The sequence below is a fragment of the Polyodon spathula genome, chromosome 11 (assembly GCF_017654505.1).
Source record: "Polyodon spathula isolate WHYD16114869_AA chromosome 11, ASM1765450v1, whole genome shotgun sequence".
Classification (NCBI taxonomy): domain Eukaryota; kingdom Metazoa; phylum Chordata; class Actinopteri; order Acipenseriformes; family Polyodontidae; genus Polyodon; species Polyodon spathula.
In genome coordinates this window covers 46,830,867-46,852,338 of record NC_054544.1, presented here as the reverse complement: position 1 = coordinate 46,852,338, position 21,472 = coordinate 46,830,867, and the positions used below count along the sequence as shown (strand labels likewise).

Here is a 21,472-nt window from a genome sequence, read left to right as displayed (position 1 = left end):
GAGTACAGCCCCTTGTGCTGAATGATCACAGGGAGGAGTGTGATGGTACAAATAGGATGCAGCTGTGTGAGTCAGCCCCTTGTGCTGAATGATCACAGGGAGGAGTTTGATGGTACAAATAGGATGCAGCTGTGTGGGTACAGTCCCTTGTGCTGAATGATCACAGGGAGGAGTTTGATGGTACAAACAGGATGCAGCTGTGTGAGTACAGCCCCTTGTGCTGAATGATCACAGGGAGGAGTGTGATGGTACAAACAGGATGCAGCTGTGTGAGTACAGCCCCTTGTGCTGAATGATCACAGGGAGGAGCTTGATGGTACAAATAGGATGCAGCTGCGTGGGTACAGTCCCTTGTGTTGAATGATCACAGGGAGGAGTGTGATGGTACAAACAGGATGCAGCTGTGTGAGTACAGCCCCTTGTGCTGAATGATCACAGGGAGGAGTTTGATGTACAAATAGGATGCAGCTGTGTGAGTACAGCCCCTTGTGCTGAATGATCACAGGGAGGAGTTTGATGGTACAAACAGGATGCAGCTGTGTGAGTACAGCCCCTTGTGCTGAATGATCACAGGGAGGAGTTTGATGGTACAAATAGGATGCAGCTGTGTGAGTACAGCCCCTTGTGCTGAATGATCACAGGGAGGAGTTTGATGGTACAAAGGGGATGCAGCTGTGTGAGTACAGCCCCTTGTGCTGAATGATCACAGGGAGGAGTTTGATGGTACAAACAGGATGCAGCTGCGTGGGTATGGTCCCTTGTGCTGAATGATCACAGGGAGGAGTTTGATGGTACAAACAGGATGCAGCTGCGTGGATATGGCCACTTGTGCTGAATGATCACAGGGAGGAGTTTGATGGTACAAACAGGATGCAGCTGTGTGAGTACAGCCCCATGTGATGAGACGTAATTCCCAGCCGGAGAGTGTACGTGTTTGTTGATGTCATTGTTTGTGTTTGTTTACTGCAGAGGACTGAGGAGATCAGGAGCTGAGCCAGCACATACCGGGATCACTACCCCACTGCACAGCATGGACACAAGCACCACTTTCACCCGGAGGTAAAGAGCACAGTTTTGTGCACACAAGATCGTGGTTTAAGGAGTGATTTGTTTGGGACTGCAAACCACTATATTGGATTCCCCTGTACCACTTCTATTTGTGATCTTTTTAAGTACAACAATGTTTGGATTATTATTGTTATCGCACCACGCACGCACCTGTCACAAGGAGATAATGAGGTAAGTTCCACTATCATGGTAAAAAGGGTGGTTTAACGGCAATTCATTATTCTTGAGAGCTGATCAAACACCACAGAAAAGCCGCCATTAGGACGCTCAAGAATTACAGCGGAAGCAAAAAGTGATACTAACACACCTCCAGTCTTATCAACAGTTTTACCACTGGTACGTGAATACAATTCGGGGAACACACTTGCTTAGATGCCATAGAACTACACTAGAAGTGCTGTATGTTTGTCCATAGCTCTTTTTACAGCCCAGTGATATGGTTACCAAGCAGTGTGACCCTCAGTATCTGTTCTCAAGCCATGCTGATAGGCTGCCCACCCCTTCATTGGCTTCTTTCCTGTCAATAGCCAATCAACTGCTTTTCCCACTGGGGTCAGTAACTCCTGCAAATAACTAGGTGCTAATCCATTCAGGGCCCTGTAAGTTAACAGCAAAATCTTAAAATCAATTATATACTGCACAGGGAGCCAGTGTAAAGCAGCCAAAAGAGGGGTAATATGTTTTTACCCTGGTTTATCTTTTTCTAGCGGCAGTATTCTGAACAAGCTGCAAGTGGGATAACACACGTTTTCGGACACCATCAAAAAGTGCATTACAATAATAAATTCTAAATGAAATAAAGGCATGCATTAGTCTCTCGGCACCAGATACAGAAATAATTCATCTAAGTTGACTATATTTCTCAAATGCTAAAAAGATACTTTAGTAACTTCCTTAATATGAGTCTGAAATGATAGATCAGGATCAAAGATGACCCCCAAACTCTTAATTTCTAGTTTAAGTTTTGGTGAGATACTGCAATTGTCAAATGCTCTTGCCAGGTTGTGCTGTAAATAACCATGTAATCAATATACACTGCTGCATATTCTTGATGTGGGCGTAAAACCTGGTCCATCAGTCTCTGAAAGGCAGTGGGCGCACCATGTAGCCCAAACGGCATGGTTTTAAAACGAAACAGCCCTTCTGATGTTGAAAATGTGGTTTTCTCTCTAGAACTGTGGGTTAAGGGGATCTGCCAGTATGCCTTTGTCAGATCCATAGTGGAGATAAACCTTGCTTTCCCCAGTCTATCTAAAAGTGTATTGACCCGAGGTATAGGGTATGCATCGAACTTGGCAATAGTGTTTACCTTCCTGAAATCTACGCAGAAGCGGTTGGTGCTGTCCTTCTTGGCCACTATGACAACAGGACTGCACCACTCACTCCTGGAAGGTTCAATCACCCAAGCTCGAGCATGTCCCATACCAATTTGCGAATGCCACTTCGTCGACTTTCTGGGATCTGGTAAGATCTCTCTCACATGGTGACACCTGATGGAGAGATAATTTCATATTCAACCAAATTATTTCTGCCGGGCAAGTCAGAAAAAACAATAAACTTACGCAGTTCCCGTTGCTGGAACCTTGAACCAGTTGAATCTGTAACCAATTGTTCCCCCATCAAAATTATTTTTGTACTAGGAGTCTCTGGACAGGGGCTTAAACCATCCTCTATATTGCCTGGGGCTATAAACAAGACCTCACTTGCCTGCCAGGGCTTTAATAAATCTACATGATAAATTTCACGTTCATTAAGGCGATTGGGCTGTCTAATATCATAATTCACCTTTCCTATAGCCCGAATCACTTCATATGGCCCCTGCCACTTAGGACACAATTTTGATTCTGATGAAGGAAATAGCAACATTACCTTGTCTCCTGACCAAAAGGTTTGAATTAGTGCATTTTTTTGTAATGCTGCTGCTCTTGGTACTGAGCCAATCTGAGGTTGTCCTGGGCCAAATCCATGTGATCTCTTACATTTCTGGATGCGCCTTCATGCTCCTCCCACCCCTCTCTCAACAGATCAAGGATGCTGCAAGGCTGTCGACCATACAAAAGCTTGAAGGAGGAGAACCCTGTCGAACTCTGCAGCACCTCTCTCACTGCAAAGAGGAGGTAGGGAAGAAGCAATGCCCAATGTTTTTGCTCTTGTGTTACAAACAATCTCAGCATCGACTTCAAGGTCTGATTAAAGCGTTCCACCAAACCTTCAATCTGTGGATGATAAACAGACCTCCTGATAGGATGTATTTTTAATATTTTACATACCTGCTGTAACGTGTTAGACAGAAAATTGGTTCCATTATCAGTCAAGATCTCTTTGGGGATCCCTACTCTAGCCATAATCTGTACTAACTTGGTGACTATTGCAGCGGCACTAGTGGATCTCAATGAAACTGCCTCTCTGTATCGTGTTGCATAATCTACCACTACTAATATATGTGTATACCCAGAGTCAGAAGGTAGCATAGGGCCCACTATGTCCATTGTAATGCGTTCAAAAGGAGTGGAAATAATCGGCAGTGGAACCAAAGGGGTGGGTTGCGCACGACCTAGCACTTGGCAGTCTGGGCATGTGGCTACATATCTCGACACATCAGTATGAAGATTTTAGATGTTTTAGATACCATCAGCTGGGACACTAGGCCAGGTCATGCCCATCTGCGATGGAGTGTGACGTGGCAGCTTGAAATTGGACATCAGAAGCTGGTAAGCAAGGGCAAAATGTTCGGGAGGGGCCTTGTATTATTAAAATTGTGATTTATGGCATGTGAAACAGAGTGTGAGCTGTCTTGGGCATATGTCGTGGCAGCCACAAGGTCAGATGGCTATCTCCTGTATCCATGGAGACACGGCGACATACCCACACTGTGTAAAAGCATACTTATCAGTAGGAACTATAAAACGTCACCTAGTAGTTGGGGTGGCGGAAAGGCTACCACACCCAGTAATTCTGGCCAAACTACAAATAATTGATTAAATTAATGGCAGTCTTGACCCCACACATAAAGGTGGCAGAAAAGAGAGAAAGGGAAATTATTGGTGATGTTTTTCCCTTTCAAGCTGAAATGTTTTCCCCCCTTTTTCATCCAAAAAAACAAAGAGATGGATCAGAGAATGGGAGGGAGCATTAATGAAACAAGGCTGTGGTCTGGTGGGAGAATGCTTGGATAGAAACAAACGGGCAGTCAAAGGGGGTCGGAACGCAGTGTGACCCAAGAGGGCGAGGTTACTGGGCCATCCAGGGAAGATACTACTCCAGCCCCTCTCAATATGCTGGACATGTGGCACTCAAGAGCGGAAATAGTGTGGGGCCAAAACACTGACCCTGCAATGGTGCACACTTGGGGACAGGTCCGGTCTATTGAAGGTAAGGATGTTGAAGGCGCTGGGGAGCTAGTATTTCCGCACTTCATTATTAAGGGGCAATTATTGTTTGGGGTAAACCTTGCTACGGGCACAGGACAGCCTGTAACACAATTGATGGTTCCCCCATTATGTTGACTTGAATTCATGAAGCTGCCGCGTGATATCCCATTTGTGGGTCATCTCGGAGCTGACAAAATGAGGGAATGGATAATGGCTCCATTTTATTGGGTAGGGCTTCTTAATGAAGTTACAAAATATGTAGCCACATGCCCAGACTGTCAGAGAGTAGCGCTGGTCCCACTGCTGATTATTTCCACCTCCTTTGAACGCATTTCAAAGGACATAGTGGGCCCTTTGCGACCTTGATTCCAGATGTATTCATATATTAGTGGTGGAGGATTATGCAACGTGATACCACGAAGCAGTTCCATTGAGGTCCAAAGAACTAGTGCAGATTATAGCTAGAGTAGGGATCCCCAAGGACATCTTGACTGAACATGGAACTAACTTTCTGTCTAAAACGTTACAGCAAGTTTTTAAAGTAATAAAAACACATACAATCAGGACATCTGATAATCATTCACAGATGATGGTTTGGTGGAAAGTTTTAATCAGATCCTAAAGTAGATGCTGAGATGATTTGTGAATCAAGAGCAAAAACATTAGGCATCTTTTCCCCTACCTCCTTTTTGCAGTGAAAGAGATGCTGCAGAGTTCGACAGGGTTCTCCCTCTTCGAGCTCTTGTACGGCCAATAGCCTTGTGGCATCCTCGATCTGTTGAGAGGGGTGGGAAGAGCATAGATGTAGTGCAGCATTTGAGAGATCACCTGGATTTGGTTGGTTGTTTGGCCCAGGACAATCACAAAACGGCTCTGCACCGGCAATGGCAGCATTACAATCAAAATGGAAGAATTCAAACCTTTCGACCAGGAGACAAAGTAATGCTGCTTCTTCCCTCGTCGGAATCAAAATTATGTGCTCAATGGGGCCATATGAGGTCATTCTGGCTACTGGAAAGGTGAATTATGAAATTAAACAGCCTGATCGCTGTAATGAAAGAGAAATTTATCATGTAAATTTATTAAAGTCCCGTCAGGCAACGGGGGCCTTGTTTATAACCCCAGACAAAGTAGAGGATGATCGGTCTAGAGACCTCTAGCGCTAAAGACATTTCTATGGGGGAACAGTTACTTCCAGATCAGCAACGAGAGCTGCGTAAGTTAATTGAGGAGTTAAATTATGTTTTTTCTGACTCGGTAGAACTAACCTTGTTGAATATGCCACTGTCTCTCCCCCAGGTGTCACGTTGTGAGAGAAACCTTACCAGATCCCAGGAAGTGGACGAAGTGGCATTAGCAAAGAGGTGCGGGCAATGCTCGAATTTGGGGTGACTGAGCCTTCCAGGAGCGAGTGGTGCAGTCCAATTGTGATAGTGGCCAAAAAGGACGGCACCAATCACTTCTGCATTGATTTCCATAAGGTAAACGCTAGTGCTATGTTCAATGCCTACCCCATGCCTTGGGTCGAATGTGTATTACTGTCATTACATCATCTGCCGCCCTTCACAGCGTTGATTAGCTAATGCAACAATTCATTTCTTGTTCTGTTTGTGTGCTTAGCTGATTAATTCTTATTTTGGATAAATGCCTTTCAGCACGTTTTCATTTCAGCAGATACAATCAGTATCTGGTTTGTTAATACATACAATCTGATTGAGAATGGCCTTAATACCCAGCAGTGGGTAACCTCGGCATATTGTTCATGGAGGGAACAGGTGGCTCTCAATGTTATCTTATTTAACCCTCGCTTTCAAATCTCTTTTTGAGGTGTATGTGATACATTTAAAGAAACTGCTATTCAATTTAAATATGACTGCTGTTTAACTGCTTAAAAGAAGAAGACTTTCTGAAAAGTCTCGGGCATTGTGTGTTTGAGTAATGCGTCGTTAAAAATCAAAAGACAGACATTGTTTAGTTCATTTTATTATAGGCCCAGCACAAGTGCTTCTTTAATCTCCACTTAGAGTGCTGGGCTTTGAATTTTGTTTTTGTGCGCTGGGGGGATTTCCCCCCTATGCTGCAGCCAGTGGGGGGGATTCCAATATATATATATATATATATATATATATATATATATATATATATATATATATATATATATATACATATATATATATGGATCATCATTCACACTGGTGTTGCTTTAAAATAAGCTGCTTTCAGCAGACCTAACAGCTGTTCATCACTGAGTCAGAGCACTCTCCATTGCTTTTGTCATTGCCTGCAGCAGAAAAAGGTTTATTTCTTTTTATTTTTTTTTAACTCTACACTCAGCCCTATTTCTGTCTGTTTTTCACTGTTTTCATTTATGTATGTTTAACTACTGGATAGTTTGTACTGCATGCATGTAACATATCAAATGAAAGGCCACAACATTTCCTTTCATATTATGTAAGTTGCAACAGGATCAGACATACTATATGTGGTAGAGATGAGAATATGTCACTGCTATATATATATATATATATATATATATATATATATATATATATATATATATATATATATATATATATATATATATATAATAATCATAGATGGCTAAAAAAACACTGAACCATTGAACCACAATATGAAATGAACATGGGTGGGGAGGGGGGGGGGAGCTGAGCTAAGCTTTCCAACGATATCACCCTTTTCTTTCTAGCTGCAATGATGTAGCAATAGATTCAAAATGAAGCCTAAGCTGTGAACACTGTTACATGATGAGAGGCTTAACTTCAGGCATTCGAAGTTCCGACTAGGAGCACCACATAAACACACTGAATACGTCCAGGTTGGTGGTTTTTATGGCGTGCGTAACCTTCGATGCGCTGGCGCCCCAAAATGAATGGGGCTGAGTTATAAGGGTTAAAGCTAAAGTTATCACTTGCAAACCAACACCTACATAGACGTAATATTATTTTTGTTTTAAAAAAATAAAAAATAAAAAACCTCTTTATTTACTGCAGTGTACTGAGTTTCTATCATGCTTAAAGACAGCGGCCGTGAATCAAGTATGAGAGAATAAAGCCTTGCATAACTTAAAATATCCAGCACTACTTTCATTTTTTTAATTTTAACCAGAACTACTCAGATTGCGTCTCACAGTGCTCTCGTCACTGACAACCCACTTCCTTAGAGATTGTTGAAGCGTTTCAGGCATTCCAAATTGGGTGAAAAATACAGTAGCCTGGATATCTCTGCAGGACTTTCCCACACTGAAAGTTGCAGGGACTTGTTTACAGTATAAGGGAACGTCTATATATCGTGTTATTTAAACTCAAAATAAGGATTTTTGCATTCCGGATTCACTCTTGCTATTTTCAATCTCATCACTCTCAACTCATCAAACTCGAACTGAAGTTCTTCAATGAAGACGCAATGATGTAATCTTCAAAGATTCTGGAACGATGAAAGATTTTGCCTTCACGGAGATACAGCGCTGTGCTTCTGCACAACTAACTTCCACAGAGAGGACGACCGTGTTAAGAAGACTTTGTTTTAAACATCGCACCAACACAATAAGTATCAAACTTATATTGTGTGTTTACAAGTAACTAACGTAAGCCATGATATTGATATCATCACAATACGTAATGTGCGTCTATTCAACTAGATGCTGAACATTGTACATGCGTACTTAGCCACTTGGAAGCTAGTGCATGTATACATAATGCGTGACTGAACCAAACAATGCGTGATGAACTACTGCTTCACTAAGGCAGAACTTTATGACCAGAGAGCACATCAAGGATTCATTATGAACATTTAACAATGCATTACTTTTCCTGGAATGTTTTAATTTGTTTCTTCTTTATACATGTTTTAACTATGAAGCCTAACCTTTATTCTTCTTCCTTTGAGAATATGAATAAATGTAATAATAATTTGGATTGTTAGGATTCTTTTTGTCTTATAACAAATACAGATTTATGATTGATTTGAAATACTTAAACATACATAATATTAATTGTTAATCTCTTTTCATCATGAATCTAGGGATAATTAAGCCAGAATCGCTAGTTCTTATTGAGGTATTGTGTTTATTATGGTTAATAATTACATTATTATCTATAATGGGTATTTTCTTTAATGGTAATTGGCGAGAACACAGTTGGGACCTAAATCCTAGATATACAACGTAAATATGCAATATACGTAAATATTCAAAGGAAAAGATCACAATTGTAAGGAATTTTGTAATATTAAAACTGATTATTCTTTTATGTTATTTTTGGTTACAAATTGAACAAAGAAGGTGGGAGTGGTAATTTGGGTTTTTGAGTTCAGGACTGTAAGGAAATGTAATAGTCCATACTCATATTGTTAGAATATTTTGAATGTATGGTATTTTAAATGGAGAGATATTGAGCACACAGTTTAGGTGGGGTATTTTGGAATGCACGGTCTCCATAAATTGCAGATTGACTCGAGGGAGAGGAAATATGACCATTTATGGGCATTTGTGAAGGGTTCTCTGTTCTGCTCTTCTTGGTTGCATGAGGGAATGGGACAATCTCAGAGATAACGGATGCAAAGGAATGTTTGTGAGGCTTGGAAAACTTGACATATACAGGTATAGTGAGGAGGGGTCATAAATGACATCATCAAAAGGGCGTGCTTTGGAATCTACAAAACTGAAATGAATGCATTGTCATTTGCTCAGTTCTATCAAACTCATTGCAGCCCAGAGAGACATGGCTGTTCAATGCAATTGTCTATTCTACGCTTTACCAATAAACGTATATAGTTGACAAAACTAATATTGTTTATCAGTTTCATTATTTCTTACACATTGCTATGAAAAAAATACCACTCAGAAACCAATTAATATTTATTATATCTTTGGTATTAGAAATTGCCAAGTGATGGTATGACACATTCGATTAGATTCATTTTATTCGCTACATTTACTTTAATAAACTAGCTAAAAATGGAAACCAGTAAATTATGCAAACGTCTGTCAGGAAACGTGTTCAAATCCGCAGAGGTCAAAAAGCACCCTTGTTCTAAGCAAGGAGTGTGCAGGTCAGCACTGAGGTTGACATCTTTTCAGAGTTATGAAAGCACTAGAAGTGAAGGGTGACACTACACAGGAGTGTGGGACAAAGAGTGAGATCATGAGTCAGTGTGTGCGCTTATCAAACCTGCCCCACAGGCACAACTGTCTCAGAGACAAAACGGAATGAAATCACATAGTGTGTGTGTAAGCGTTCACTGTAGGATGCTGTGATAATAGAAGCACAGAGTTGGTTGATTCTTAGGAGAGGCGTTTCCATTCATACAAGTGAAGTGTCTCTGCTAGTGTCAAACTGGAGACCAAATCCTGTTATTAACACTTCCCACTGTCAACATAGTGAAAATGTATCCAATAAACGATCGACCTGGCTTTTCTTTTGTGAGCCCTGAAATGGATTGATTAATCACCTTGGTGCCTGCACAGTCCCAGAGATATATTATTTTACAAGAACATACATGTTGTACTTGAAGGCTTTCATGAAGAGCCTGGTTTGCTTCACAGGCCTCGGTTATTGGATATCTGTCACATATTTCATTAAGGAATTGGTTGCTCCTCCAGACAGCAGCCTGTTGCTGAATGGCATTGACGGAAACTCAGAGTGGATTCAACACAGAGCTTTTATTTAAAAGAAAGCATATTTCACACAGCAGCTGCACTTGGTGTCTCAGGAACCTTGCAGACCTGACAGCTTGAATGTAGGTGCTGGTCCTTTTGAGAGAATGCAGGGCAGGTACTCACCGGTCTTGGCGATGATGTTGTCCTCTTTCAGGTCCCTGTCCCCGGACCCCTGGCAGCCGTCCTCATCATCACAGTCACCGCTGGTGTCTCCGCTGCCTGGTTCCCAAGTGCCCACCCTGTCCGACTGCCCCCCCACCTTCCCCAGCATCTCCTGAAAGCAAACAGATACAGACTCAAAGCCACTCGCATGGGACTCCTTTCACATATCACATATCAGAGAGCTTTAACTGAAAAACTGATTAACAGCTTTTAGTAATTTGTACTCATGAGTTCTGTCTATCAACAGTATTTCCTACTTCCACTGGTGACAGGATTTTGTGGGAGGTGGGTGGAGGTGAGGACGGGTTAGTGGCTACACCCTGGTGTACCAGCAGTGCTTTTAGACAGGATTCTAAGAACTCTATTAATGCCAGGGGGGTGCATTAAAATTTGAAAAATGTCACCATGGAATGAATGATGACTGAAACAGAAAACGATGTTACCATGATTTACGTGCTGAAGAAAGTTTATTTTCAGTTCAGCGTGTTTAATCTTTGTCACTTTTTTCCATGGTTCAGTTAGTGGTGATAACTTTTACCACAAGCATAAGGATGGCCTAACATGACAGTCCCCTTGCGTGCTATTAGACTATCCTGTCTTGTGTGGTAATTAGAGTGGTCAAGCTATTTAGTTCTAGCTCTACATTAATCACCCACATGTCAGGAAGATGGATTTGCCGACAGGATGGCATTCATTGCAGGAATCACTGTCCATTATAAAAGACCTGGACTCCAAACCTGCACTGCAGTATTCTCAGAGACATGGGAGCAGGAACTGGACACACCTGCTTTATGTAGGACACATTTATCTGTGCAAGTGTGTGACTGCCAATGACATTTTTATTTAACAGTATTTATTTATTCATTCATTTACAACAGAGAACACTGAAAGCAGATATAACCTTAACATATATTCTATCTTTGTATTTCTGAATAACCATCTTCTCTTTAAAATATACAAAGGATCTCAATGATCGAGCCATCTCACCAATGCAGTGGTACCTCAACATTATTGTATGACCATGGGGTGGAGATTTTTTGCCGAAATTGATAACACAGTGTAACAAATTTTTAATTTTTTTTTTTGGTTCCTGGGTAGTAAGTGTTATTTCCTAATTGCTTATGCCTCAAAAGTATAGAAAATGGCTATTATTCCCCACAAACTTTGCTTTTGTGACCAGGACAGTGATATTTTGAAATTTACCTATTTTCCAGAATGTTCCAGATAGATTCAGTGCTGAGTAAACTTGGAGTAACTTCTAGAACTTTCCAGTAATATAAATAGTAGTATAAATACAGGGGCCTTAAGCCCACCAGTTCAGTTTAGTTCCAGCTGCCTAAGTGGATACATATCTGCATTTTTCTGAGATGGCATCAAGAGGCTGCAAGCATCCGGCAGACGCATTTTGCTATGCCTGCAGCCAATTTATCAAGACAAGAGCGAAAAAGTACTCCGTGGAAGCATCTGCTAAGATGTGTGAGGTCTACAAGGCATATTTCAGCATGCCTGTCGGGGATCAAGACAAACCCTGGGCACCTCATTTCACCTGTGAGCACTGCAAAAAAATCTCTGGAAGGTAAGATGGACAATTGTTGCTCGGAATTTTATGTTAGAAAATTTGTTAAAATTTTTAAAATTGTAAAAGTTTTTAATTTTAAAATGTTTTACAATTTTCAATGTTATTGAAAAAATCTATCATATTTGAAAAATGTTGCGAGAACCTCTTACACATTAGTCATGGGTGAAATAAATGTATTTTTGTAGGATGGTACAGAGGGGAAAAGAGAGCCATGAAGATGAGCCATTCGCTATCCCAAGAATTTGACGGGAACCCACTGACCACTCAAGCAACTGCTACTTCTGCATGGTGGACCCTTCCAAACATCGGACTGGCAAGAATGCACCTGCTGTCACGTATCCGGACCTTCCTTCATCCATCGCCCCGGTGCCACACTGCCATGAGCTCCCCGTACCCACTCCTCCGGAGAGAGAGCAGCCGTCTTTAGAAGAGAGCAGCAAGTCAGAGAGCGAGGAAGACGTTGTAGATCCAGATGACAATTTCAGAGGTGGAGCTGAGGAGAGAAACCCATACTACCCCAACCAAAAAGACCTCAACCACTTGATTAGAGATCTTGGTCTCACCAAGTCCAATGCTGAGCTTTTGACATCTAGGCTCAAGCAATGGAACTTGTTGGATGAAAGTGTGCAAGTCGCAGATCAGAGGAAGCTTCTGCTTCTGCCACAGTGTGACCAGTCTGTTCGAGGCAATCGGAATCGCCTGTAACCAGAATGAGTGGCACCTCTTCATTGTCAGCTCATCCAGGAGCCTCAAAGCCGTGCTGCTCCATAATGGTAATAAGTACCCGTCTCTTCCCCTGGCTCACTTGGTGCACCTCAAAGAGGATTACAACAGCATCAAAACCTTGCTGGACGCCTTGAAGTATGATGAGTATGGCTGGGAGGTCATAGGAGGCTTCAAAATGGTAGCATTCCTGATGGGTCTCCAAGGCGGTTTTACCAAGTTTCCCTGCTATCTTTGCCTTTGGGACAGCAGGGACACCAAGGCGCACTACCACAGGCGGGACTGGCCACAGCGGACCGAGTTCTCTGTGGGGAGGAACAACATCAAGTGGGAGCCATTGGTGGACCCCCGGAAGGTGCTGATGCCACCACTGCACATCAAATTGGGCCTTATGAAACAATTTGTCAGAGCTCTAGATAAGGAGTCGGCAGCCTTCAAGTACCTTCAAGACTTCTTCCCTAAGCTGTCTGAGGCAAAGGTCAAAGCCGGTGTCTTCGTCGGACCACAGATAAAGAAGATCCTGGAGTGCAATGAATTCCCTAAGAAGCTCACTAGTAAGGAGAAAACGGCTTGGAACAGCTTTGTCGCAGTGGTTCGGGGCTTCCTGGGCAATCACAAGGCCGAATACTATGTGGAGCTGGTTGAGACTCAGGTGAAGAACTACGGCACAATGGGCTGTAGGATGTCCCTCACACAAAGTCCATATCCTTGATGCTCATCTTGATAAATTCAAGGAGAACATGGGAGCTTACTCGGAGGAGCAAGGGGAGCGCTTCCACCAGGATATACTGGACTTTGAACGCCGCTACCAAGGACAGTATAATGAGAACATGATGGGAGACTACATTTGGGGGCTGATTTGTGAAAGTGATTTACAGTATAATCGTAAATCTTGAAAAACTACTCACTTCTAAATCTTTTGTATTACTTTAGTATAAATACATGTTAATTTGAATTCATATGTTGTTTTTTTCTGACTTTATGTGAATGAAAAGACACAAATTTGCCCGTTTTCTCATTGGAAATAGGTAAATTTCAAAATATCACTGTCCTGGTCACAAAAGCAAAGTTTGTGGGGAATAATAGCCATTTTCTATACTTTTGAGGCATAAGCAATTAGGAAATAACACTTACTACCCAGGAACAAAAATAATGTTACATAGTGTAATATCTGGTTTACAACTGCACATGTGGGATGGTTTTTTAAATGTTTAGGGGTTTTAATCGATGAATGAGTAATTGATTTATCTTAATGATTGATAGATTAATCCTGTCTATCTGATTGTCGTAGGTGAAAAATAAATCTTGACGGCAGAGGGTACTTCTAAATACCTTGGCAAAAGGGCAGCTGGAAGGTACTGTAAACCCAATTTACACACTATCTTAGAATGAAATGACTACAAATTGCAACATTTGTTCATGAGTTTTTTTTTCACAAGTCGCAAGTACATTCATTTTTCTTTTTATTCAATGTATTTCTTTCATATGATATCTGAAAATATATATTGAAAAAGGTGTCTGAAAAACTGGCTGGCTTTATGATTTAAGTACAGTGTATGTAGTTAGTGTTTGCTGTTAGGAGCGTTAAAACACAAGCTGAAGAGAGCTGAAGAAATGTATATATATATATATAACTTTTACATGTTACCATATTACATCTAATTAAAAAAACGCAATTAATCAATAATTTTAAAAAAACGTGCAAAGAGTGAATCAAATAGACAAATACATCTAAACATTCCAGACAATCAGACACCCATCTTCTCTCTGCTTATGCTTTTACAAGCACTGTACACCTTTTAACCCAGAAAGAAAAATAAACCCTCCATTTTAGTTTCCCTGCCTCCTGTTCCAATGCAATGTTCAAATTAAAAAGAACCAGATGTGAGCCCCCCCAGCCCATAAACACAAACTGCAATTCAAAACTAAACTCAAACTGGGAGATGTAGCTTTGCTCTATTCCACAATACAGCAGCAAGATTACCAGGCATCCTGGGAAACTTAGGAAACAGTAAAATTGAAATACAAAACTGAATCAGTTGTTCTAGCACCATTCGAAAATAAAATAAACAATCATATTGATTATTTGTTCAATAATTATGATTATGTGTGTATCACTTCTTAAAATTTGAATAGCTGATTTGTTTCTAATATAGCATCTTTGTACATTTAACAGGTTTTGATTAGATGACAATAGAAAGAAAACAATGAGTTGTTATGATCTGCAATAAATTCACCCGCTGTTTCATTTTGAAATTATGATTGTGTTATCACATATAAATGGCTTCAGGAGGCAGGGAGAGTTTGCTTGGCTGGCACGTGCTTCCCTGTCTATTATTATTATTATTATTATTATAGCTGATTATTGCCCACATCAAACAGGTAAAATAGCAAGTTCCTAGCTCCAGACTTGGAAATACTAAAAGAAACATAATGAATTCCATAACAAACACTTCAGTAAGAAGTCTCAATTGAATTCGAATAGTCTAAAACATCTGTCATTTAATGTATTATGGTTAACATTAGCACTATTGGGTATTTAAAATTCATGGATAACGTAAGTTCAGCCATAGCTGGTGGACATGTCTCAATATCAAGAGCATTTCTCCTATCTTCTGAAGGTGCTTCTTTTGAGACTTCATAGAGGCGATTTACTAGCAGAGAAAGGGATAGAAGGACAGACGAAGGGCTTCTGTCTGCAGTGCACTCATTAGCACTTATTAGACCTTTCACATTAGTTCATTACAGACAGATAGGCAGACAGATAGACCCAGTCACCAGCGCTCTCACCTCACCTGGTACAGAAAATATACTGCCTTCTCCTAAGAGAACAGTGTCATTTCTTAAACAACTATGATCTTTGCAGAAAGAATTCGGCTCTCTCGGCTACAGAGATTTTGAACTAATGAAAAGCACGTCTTTGCAGTTCATCTTCTTGCTCTTTTTCATTTTTGCTTCTTTTAAAAACCCTTTCAAGAATGTGCCAAAGGCTGAGAAAGTGCATACCTGCTCCAGAGAGACAGCTGTGGCAGCTTAATGTCTCGGAAAAACATACAGCAATTTGTTTATCCAAGAAGAGAATTATTTGGTTGTTGGGAAATGCTTGACCCCTTTCAGCACTCATGCTACTTTGTAAAAGCTATGATTGAAAAGTTAATCAAAAACCATCAGGATGCCATTCCAGCCCCGGTGTAGATCCTGAAGACACTCTAGCAGAAGCATGAACAGAGCACTGTTACCAGCAATCCAACCAGTGGTCCTGATTGAGTAACACACTGTCTGGTACTGATGCATGAATGAGGACAGCAGTGTTACCAACAATTCAGACAGCGGTCCTGATTGGGTAATACACCATCTGGTACTGATACGGTACCATGGCGCTGCAGTGGACTGCCAGCAATGTGTACTGAGTGTTCATATCATTAGAACACAATGAAAGTTACCAATGGGACGGCACCATTCAGCCCATCAGCGCTTGTCCGGTTCCTAGTAGCTGATTGATCCAAGAACTTTATTAAATCTGAAAGGATCCCAAAGATTCAGCTACATAAACATGGGTAGTTAACCCATTTGATACACACACCATTCTGTATGAAGATGTGTCTCCTACCCTATGTCCTAAGTCTGTTTCCACTTCATTTCTAACTGTGTCCTGGTCTCTGTGCTGCGTTTGAAATAGTGACTAGGGTACCCTTCTAGTTTACTTTACCTCATTAAATCTGCACAGTACTTTAGCATTTTTTTTCATGCATTTCCCATGGTTATTCTGTGCATTTACCACCGTTTACTATGTTTTGCCATTTTTATATGCTTTGCCATACCTCTCTGTTTACAAATGTTTTCATTGTGCTTCAATAAACTTTGCTATGATTTTACATTGGAACACTTTTACAAGGTAACTTTGTCAAGTACTTTTAGGATTGATATTACACAGACAGGTAGAGGCCTATAACTGTATTACATACTACGTTTTTGTTATCAGGCCTATAACTGTATTACATATGTTAATATACATGTAAACACTCACTAGTGCCACATTTAGAAGTCTCAATAAAAAGACATTGAGAAAGACTTTCTATAGTATTTCTATATTCAAGACCAACCTTTAGTCTCATGTGCTTTTCATTGAAAAGATGAAAGATGAAGAGAGGTATGTTTGGCGATGTCAAAGTACCGATATTGAGAAAAAAGCATGGTACAAATCCAATATGCTATGAGATTTCTTTGTGGTCTTTCATGGAATCCAGCAGGCAGACTGTATGCTCTGATTGGCTGAGGGTCCTTAACAGTGTATAATTTGATATATACTGCTTGTCATTGTGATTTGACAACTCAGTTTCTGAAATTGACAAACTCTGGCATCTACTGTCTCTGAAATCCATATTTTATGACTTCGTCTGAGTATTTTCTTTTAAGTTATATCAATAATTTAGAGGGCTTGTTGAATTGTTAACCAAAGATTTTAAAAAAGCAATGGGGTAAAGTTACAATTTTTACCACAATGGGAGAGGTAATATTTAGGTTGGCACAAAAAAGATGCTAATGTTAGCAAGCTTTTGTTGAACCAGTAGCAAATAATTTTGGTTGCCACAATGCAGAAAATTGGTTTCCACTTCATCAAAGTGCTCTGTAGATTGTACTATACTCCCATTGCATTATTTTTTTACACAGAGAATTGTGAGGGTCCAGTAATGTTTTTGAATCTGACACCCTGGGATCAATAAGCTACTAACAACCAAACAAGCAAGATTGGCCGAATGGCTCCTCTAGTTTGTAAACTTTCTTATGTTCTTATAACTGAATATATAAATTCATGAATTAATAAACCCTTATTTTAGCACAACAAGGAGCGACATCATTAGGAAGGGGGGCTGATTACATTATGAAATGTTCTTTTTAAAGATGTTACATACACAATTCATTCATCCCGCTTTGCTGAAGTAGTTAACTCAATAGTTTCACACATTTTCTCCTTCATGCACATCCATTCATTATATACAACTCTCAAAGAAAAACATCTTGGACTACACAAGGTTAAAGGAATATCTCTTTGCAAGCCTTGCTTTTAGTGAGTCATTTCACCATGAGGGTGACATTGCCTGAAGTGTTATTACTCAATAATGGAACAGTGTGTGAAGCATGGCTGAAATGATACTAATAAAGATTGAGCTGTTGCCATGGACACCCAGACCCTGCTCTCAAAAAAAACACAATGGTTGTTTAAAAAAAACAAGAGTCAATAAAGAAATAACTTTAAAAAGCCATAGTATGATAGTGACGTGGCAATGCCAATAGCACTTAATTATGTAACTTGCAAGTTTGATAACAATCGGAAAAGCAGTTCTCTAGATAAATGCAGAACTCTAAAGTGTGACATACTTATTGACATACTCCCACCTCCACTGTACCCGTATAGGCATACTCCCGCCTCCACTGTACCCGTATAGGCATACTCCCGCCTCCACTGTACCTGTATAGGCATACGCCTACCTCCACTGTACCCGTATAGGCATACTCCCGCCTCCCCTGTACCCGTATAGGCATACTCCCGCCTCCACTGTACCCGTATAGGCATACGCCCACCTCCACTGTACCCGTATAGGCATACTCCCGCCTCCCCTGTACCCGTATAGGTATACGCCCGCCTCCACTGTACCCGTATAGGCATACGCCCGTCTCCACTGTACCCGTATAGGCATACGTCCGCCTCCACTGTACCCGTATAGGTATACGCCCGCCTCCCCTGTACCCGTATAGGTATACGCCCACCTCCACTGTACCCGTATAGGCATACGCCCGCCTCCACTGTACCCGTATAGGCATACGCCCACCTCCACTGTACTGCCCAGCAGGGATATGCATCTCAGCAGGGGTATTAAGTCTAGTCAACATCAAACAACAAGGGCCTAGTGAGACTGGCAGGGAAGAACTTGAAGAAGCCTTGGTTGCCACATTTAAAGTGCTGGGAAGCCATTTGTTTTGTTGCTTGGAACAAATCCTGTATTATTAGCAATATCTCTGTAAGACACAGAGGCTGTTCCAGTCTCAGGCTCTGTTGCCTCTTTTCATCACAAGTACTCAAATGTAAATGTATGGGGGAGGGGGGGGGGGACTTGTTTGCATTTCTCATTAAAGTGGATCTGAAGCTGAACCCAGTGAACAGAGCAATGCAAGATTAGAACGAGCACAGCTATTATCAGAGCACAGCCACAGCAGTCTGTCACAGGCCAATGGTGACAGCTGAGAGAAAATTGCTTTACAAAATCGACAGTCCTTCAACCAGCAACCTGTTCAATATTCTGGGATTTTATTTCTGATTCCCCCTTTAATAAGTACAGTAGCACTAAAAACTATTCTGACAGCTCCCTTAAGTTTCAATATCCATAACTTTTCTTTATATACTGTGTTTTAGCTAGCCTCCCTGCCCCCATTCACAAACAAGGTTACATGTTTTTGTAAAGATGGGTCAGGTATGGGATGGTGCACTGATCTCTAGCAATATTCAGACCTGCGTATTCTGTTCTGAAGGCAGAATAGTGCAGCCTCATCAAGAGACTGTTAGCTCCAGGAAAGGCACAGAGAAAGAGGGGGGGAGTGGAAGGGAAATGATAAAGGGATAGGGAGAGGTGGAGAGAGAGAGAGAGAGAGAGAGAGAGAGAGAGAGAGAGAGAGAGATGAACAGGCTGCAGGCTGGTAAGTGTTGTGTATAACCTTGGCCCAGGATGACTGCCTGTAATGATATTTCAGATAACAAGGCCCACACTTGCATCTTTCTGTGTAAAACCACTTCATGTGCTGTAGCCCAGTAGTCACTCCAATAGTCTCACACATGTAATACGATTACAAATTCTAACAAGTGAAAACATGGGAAGGCTTGGTTAGCACTCTATTCAAAGACAAGAGCATATTCTGATGTATTCTGATCACAACTACTCCCTGATCCCAATTCCCTATTCTGCCACCCTCAAACCTGATTTTCCTCTCCCCTCCAGTAAAGACTCCCTTCCCTCGTCATCACGTGACTTCTCCAGTCCCTGAACCTCCCTCCGATCACTCCCCAAACAAAATAGGCCTCTGGAACGCACGTTCTGTCTTCAATAAGCCGGCAGCCACCTTAGATGCGTTCCTCTCCCTCCACCTTGATGTCATTGCACTCACCGAAGCATGGATCACAACACTTAACACGACCACCCCCGCTGCCCTTACCTCCTCTGTCACCACCTTCTACCACACCACCCGCCCAGTTGGTAAAGGCGGCGGTACTGGATAACTTACGCCAGTCTCCTGGACCCCTGCCCCACCCCCCAAAAAAACTAATACCTTTCCCTCTTTTGATTACCAACTTACCTCCTTTGCCTTCCCCCACCACACTACCTCCCTTGTTATTTATTGTCCTCCCGGCCCTCCTCCTAACCACTTTGACTGCTCCCTTCTCGCTCTCCCTGACCCATTCATTCTCTTGGGCGACTTCAACTTCCATCTACATTGTTCCCCCACTGCTTCTGCCCTCTTACCCCTCACCAACTTGTTTAACCTCCTTCTTCTCCCCTTCTCCCCTGTCCACACATCTGGTAATAACCCTTGACCTTATCTTCCTCTCCGGTTGTAAGGCATCATCATCCATCATAACTTACCCTCGACCTCCCTCTGTTCATTTCTTCCTCTCCCCCGTCCCTCCACCCCTTCCCCTGTACTCCCTATGCGCCGCTGTAATCTTAGTACCCTAGACACCACTTCCTTGATTTCCATTTCTTCTTCAGTTCTTCCCCGATCTCTTGATTTCTCCTCCCTTCACCAGGACTTAGCCTCTACCATCCTAGCTACTGCGCTATCCAACTTCCTTGTACCCACATGCCCTTACTCCCCCTCACATAGGCCTCCTAAACCATGGCCATCCCCTGCCCTTAAAATGGACCACCATATCTTGCGCCGTGCTGAGCGACTCTATAAGTCCCCCCCCTCACTTTACATCCTTCAAGCCTTCCACTCGTTTCTCTCTAAATTCCTCTTTACTCTGGAACTAGCCAAACACGACTACTTTTTAACCCTCATTACTGCTCTGGCGCCACATCCCCGATAGCTCTTCTAAACTCTTAAAAAGCTACTCTGCCCCACCCCCTTATCCTAATCTTTGTCCTTCCCAACCCTCACGGCTAATGACTTCTCTCAATATTTCACCACCTAAACCATTCGTCTCCACCTTCTGACCCTCCCCCAGATTAGCCCCCTCCCACAGCTTTCCACTCCACCTCCACTTGCTCTTAACTCTGTCTTTACTAACTTCTCCCCCCTACTTCCATACTTGAACTTTCCTCTATCATCTCTAAGGCTCACCCCATGTCTTCCCCCTGGCCCTGCCTCCCTCATACCTCCACTCCTCCCTCTTATTCTCCCTTACTTAGTATCCCTCTTTAACTCCTCTCTCTCAATTGGCATAGGAAGTTAGAAAGGCCAAGAGAGAATAGAAATAAACATTGCTAAGGGAGCTAAAACCAATTCCAAAATGTTTTTCCAATATTACAACAGCAAGAGAACATTCAAAGAGGAGATTAAATGTTTAAGAGATACAAATGACAAAATCGTAGAGGAAGAAAAAAAAATAGCAAATATGTTAAATGATTACTTTTCACAAGTTTTTACAAAGGAAGATACTGACAACATGCCCCACATGTCATCCAGTTCCTATCCAGTTTTAAATAACTTTAGCATAACTGAGGCAGAAGTGTTAAAGGGACTAGGAGCTCTTAAAATAAACAAATCCCCTGGGCCGGATGAGATCCTCCCAGTAGTACTCAAAGAAATGAAAGAAGTAATTTACAAACCACTAACCAAGATCATGCAGCAGTCTCTTGACACAGGGGTGGTACTGACAGACTGGAAAACTGCAAACGT

At 41.7% G+C, this 21,472-nt stretch overlaps 1 protein-coding gene across 2 annotated transcripts in view; it reads right to left on the bottom strand.

Moving 5' to 3' along the window:
• The window catches only part of gpc5b (glypican 5b), a 342,838-nt gene that overhangs the window by 70,207 nt on the left and 251,159 nt on the right, over nt 1-21,472 (bottom strand). For both annotated transcript variants that reach the window (XM_041263858.1, XM_041263859.1), the window contains one exon: nt 10,240-10,390. In XM_041263858.1, the coding sequence (XP_041119792.1) occupies nt 10,240-10,390 (151 nt within the window). The remainder of the gene's footprint in view (nt 1-10,239; nt 10,391-21,472) is intronic.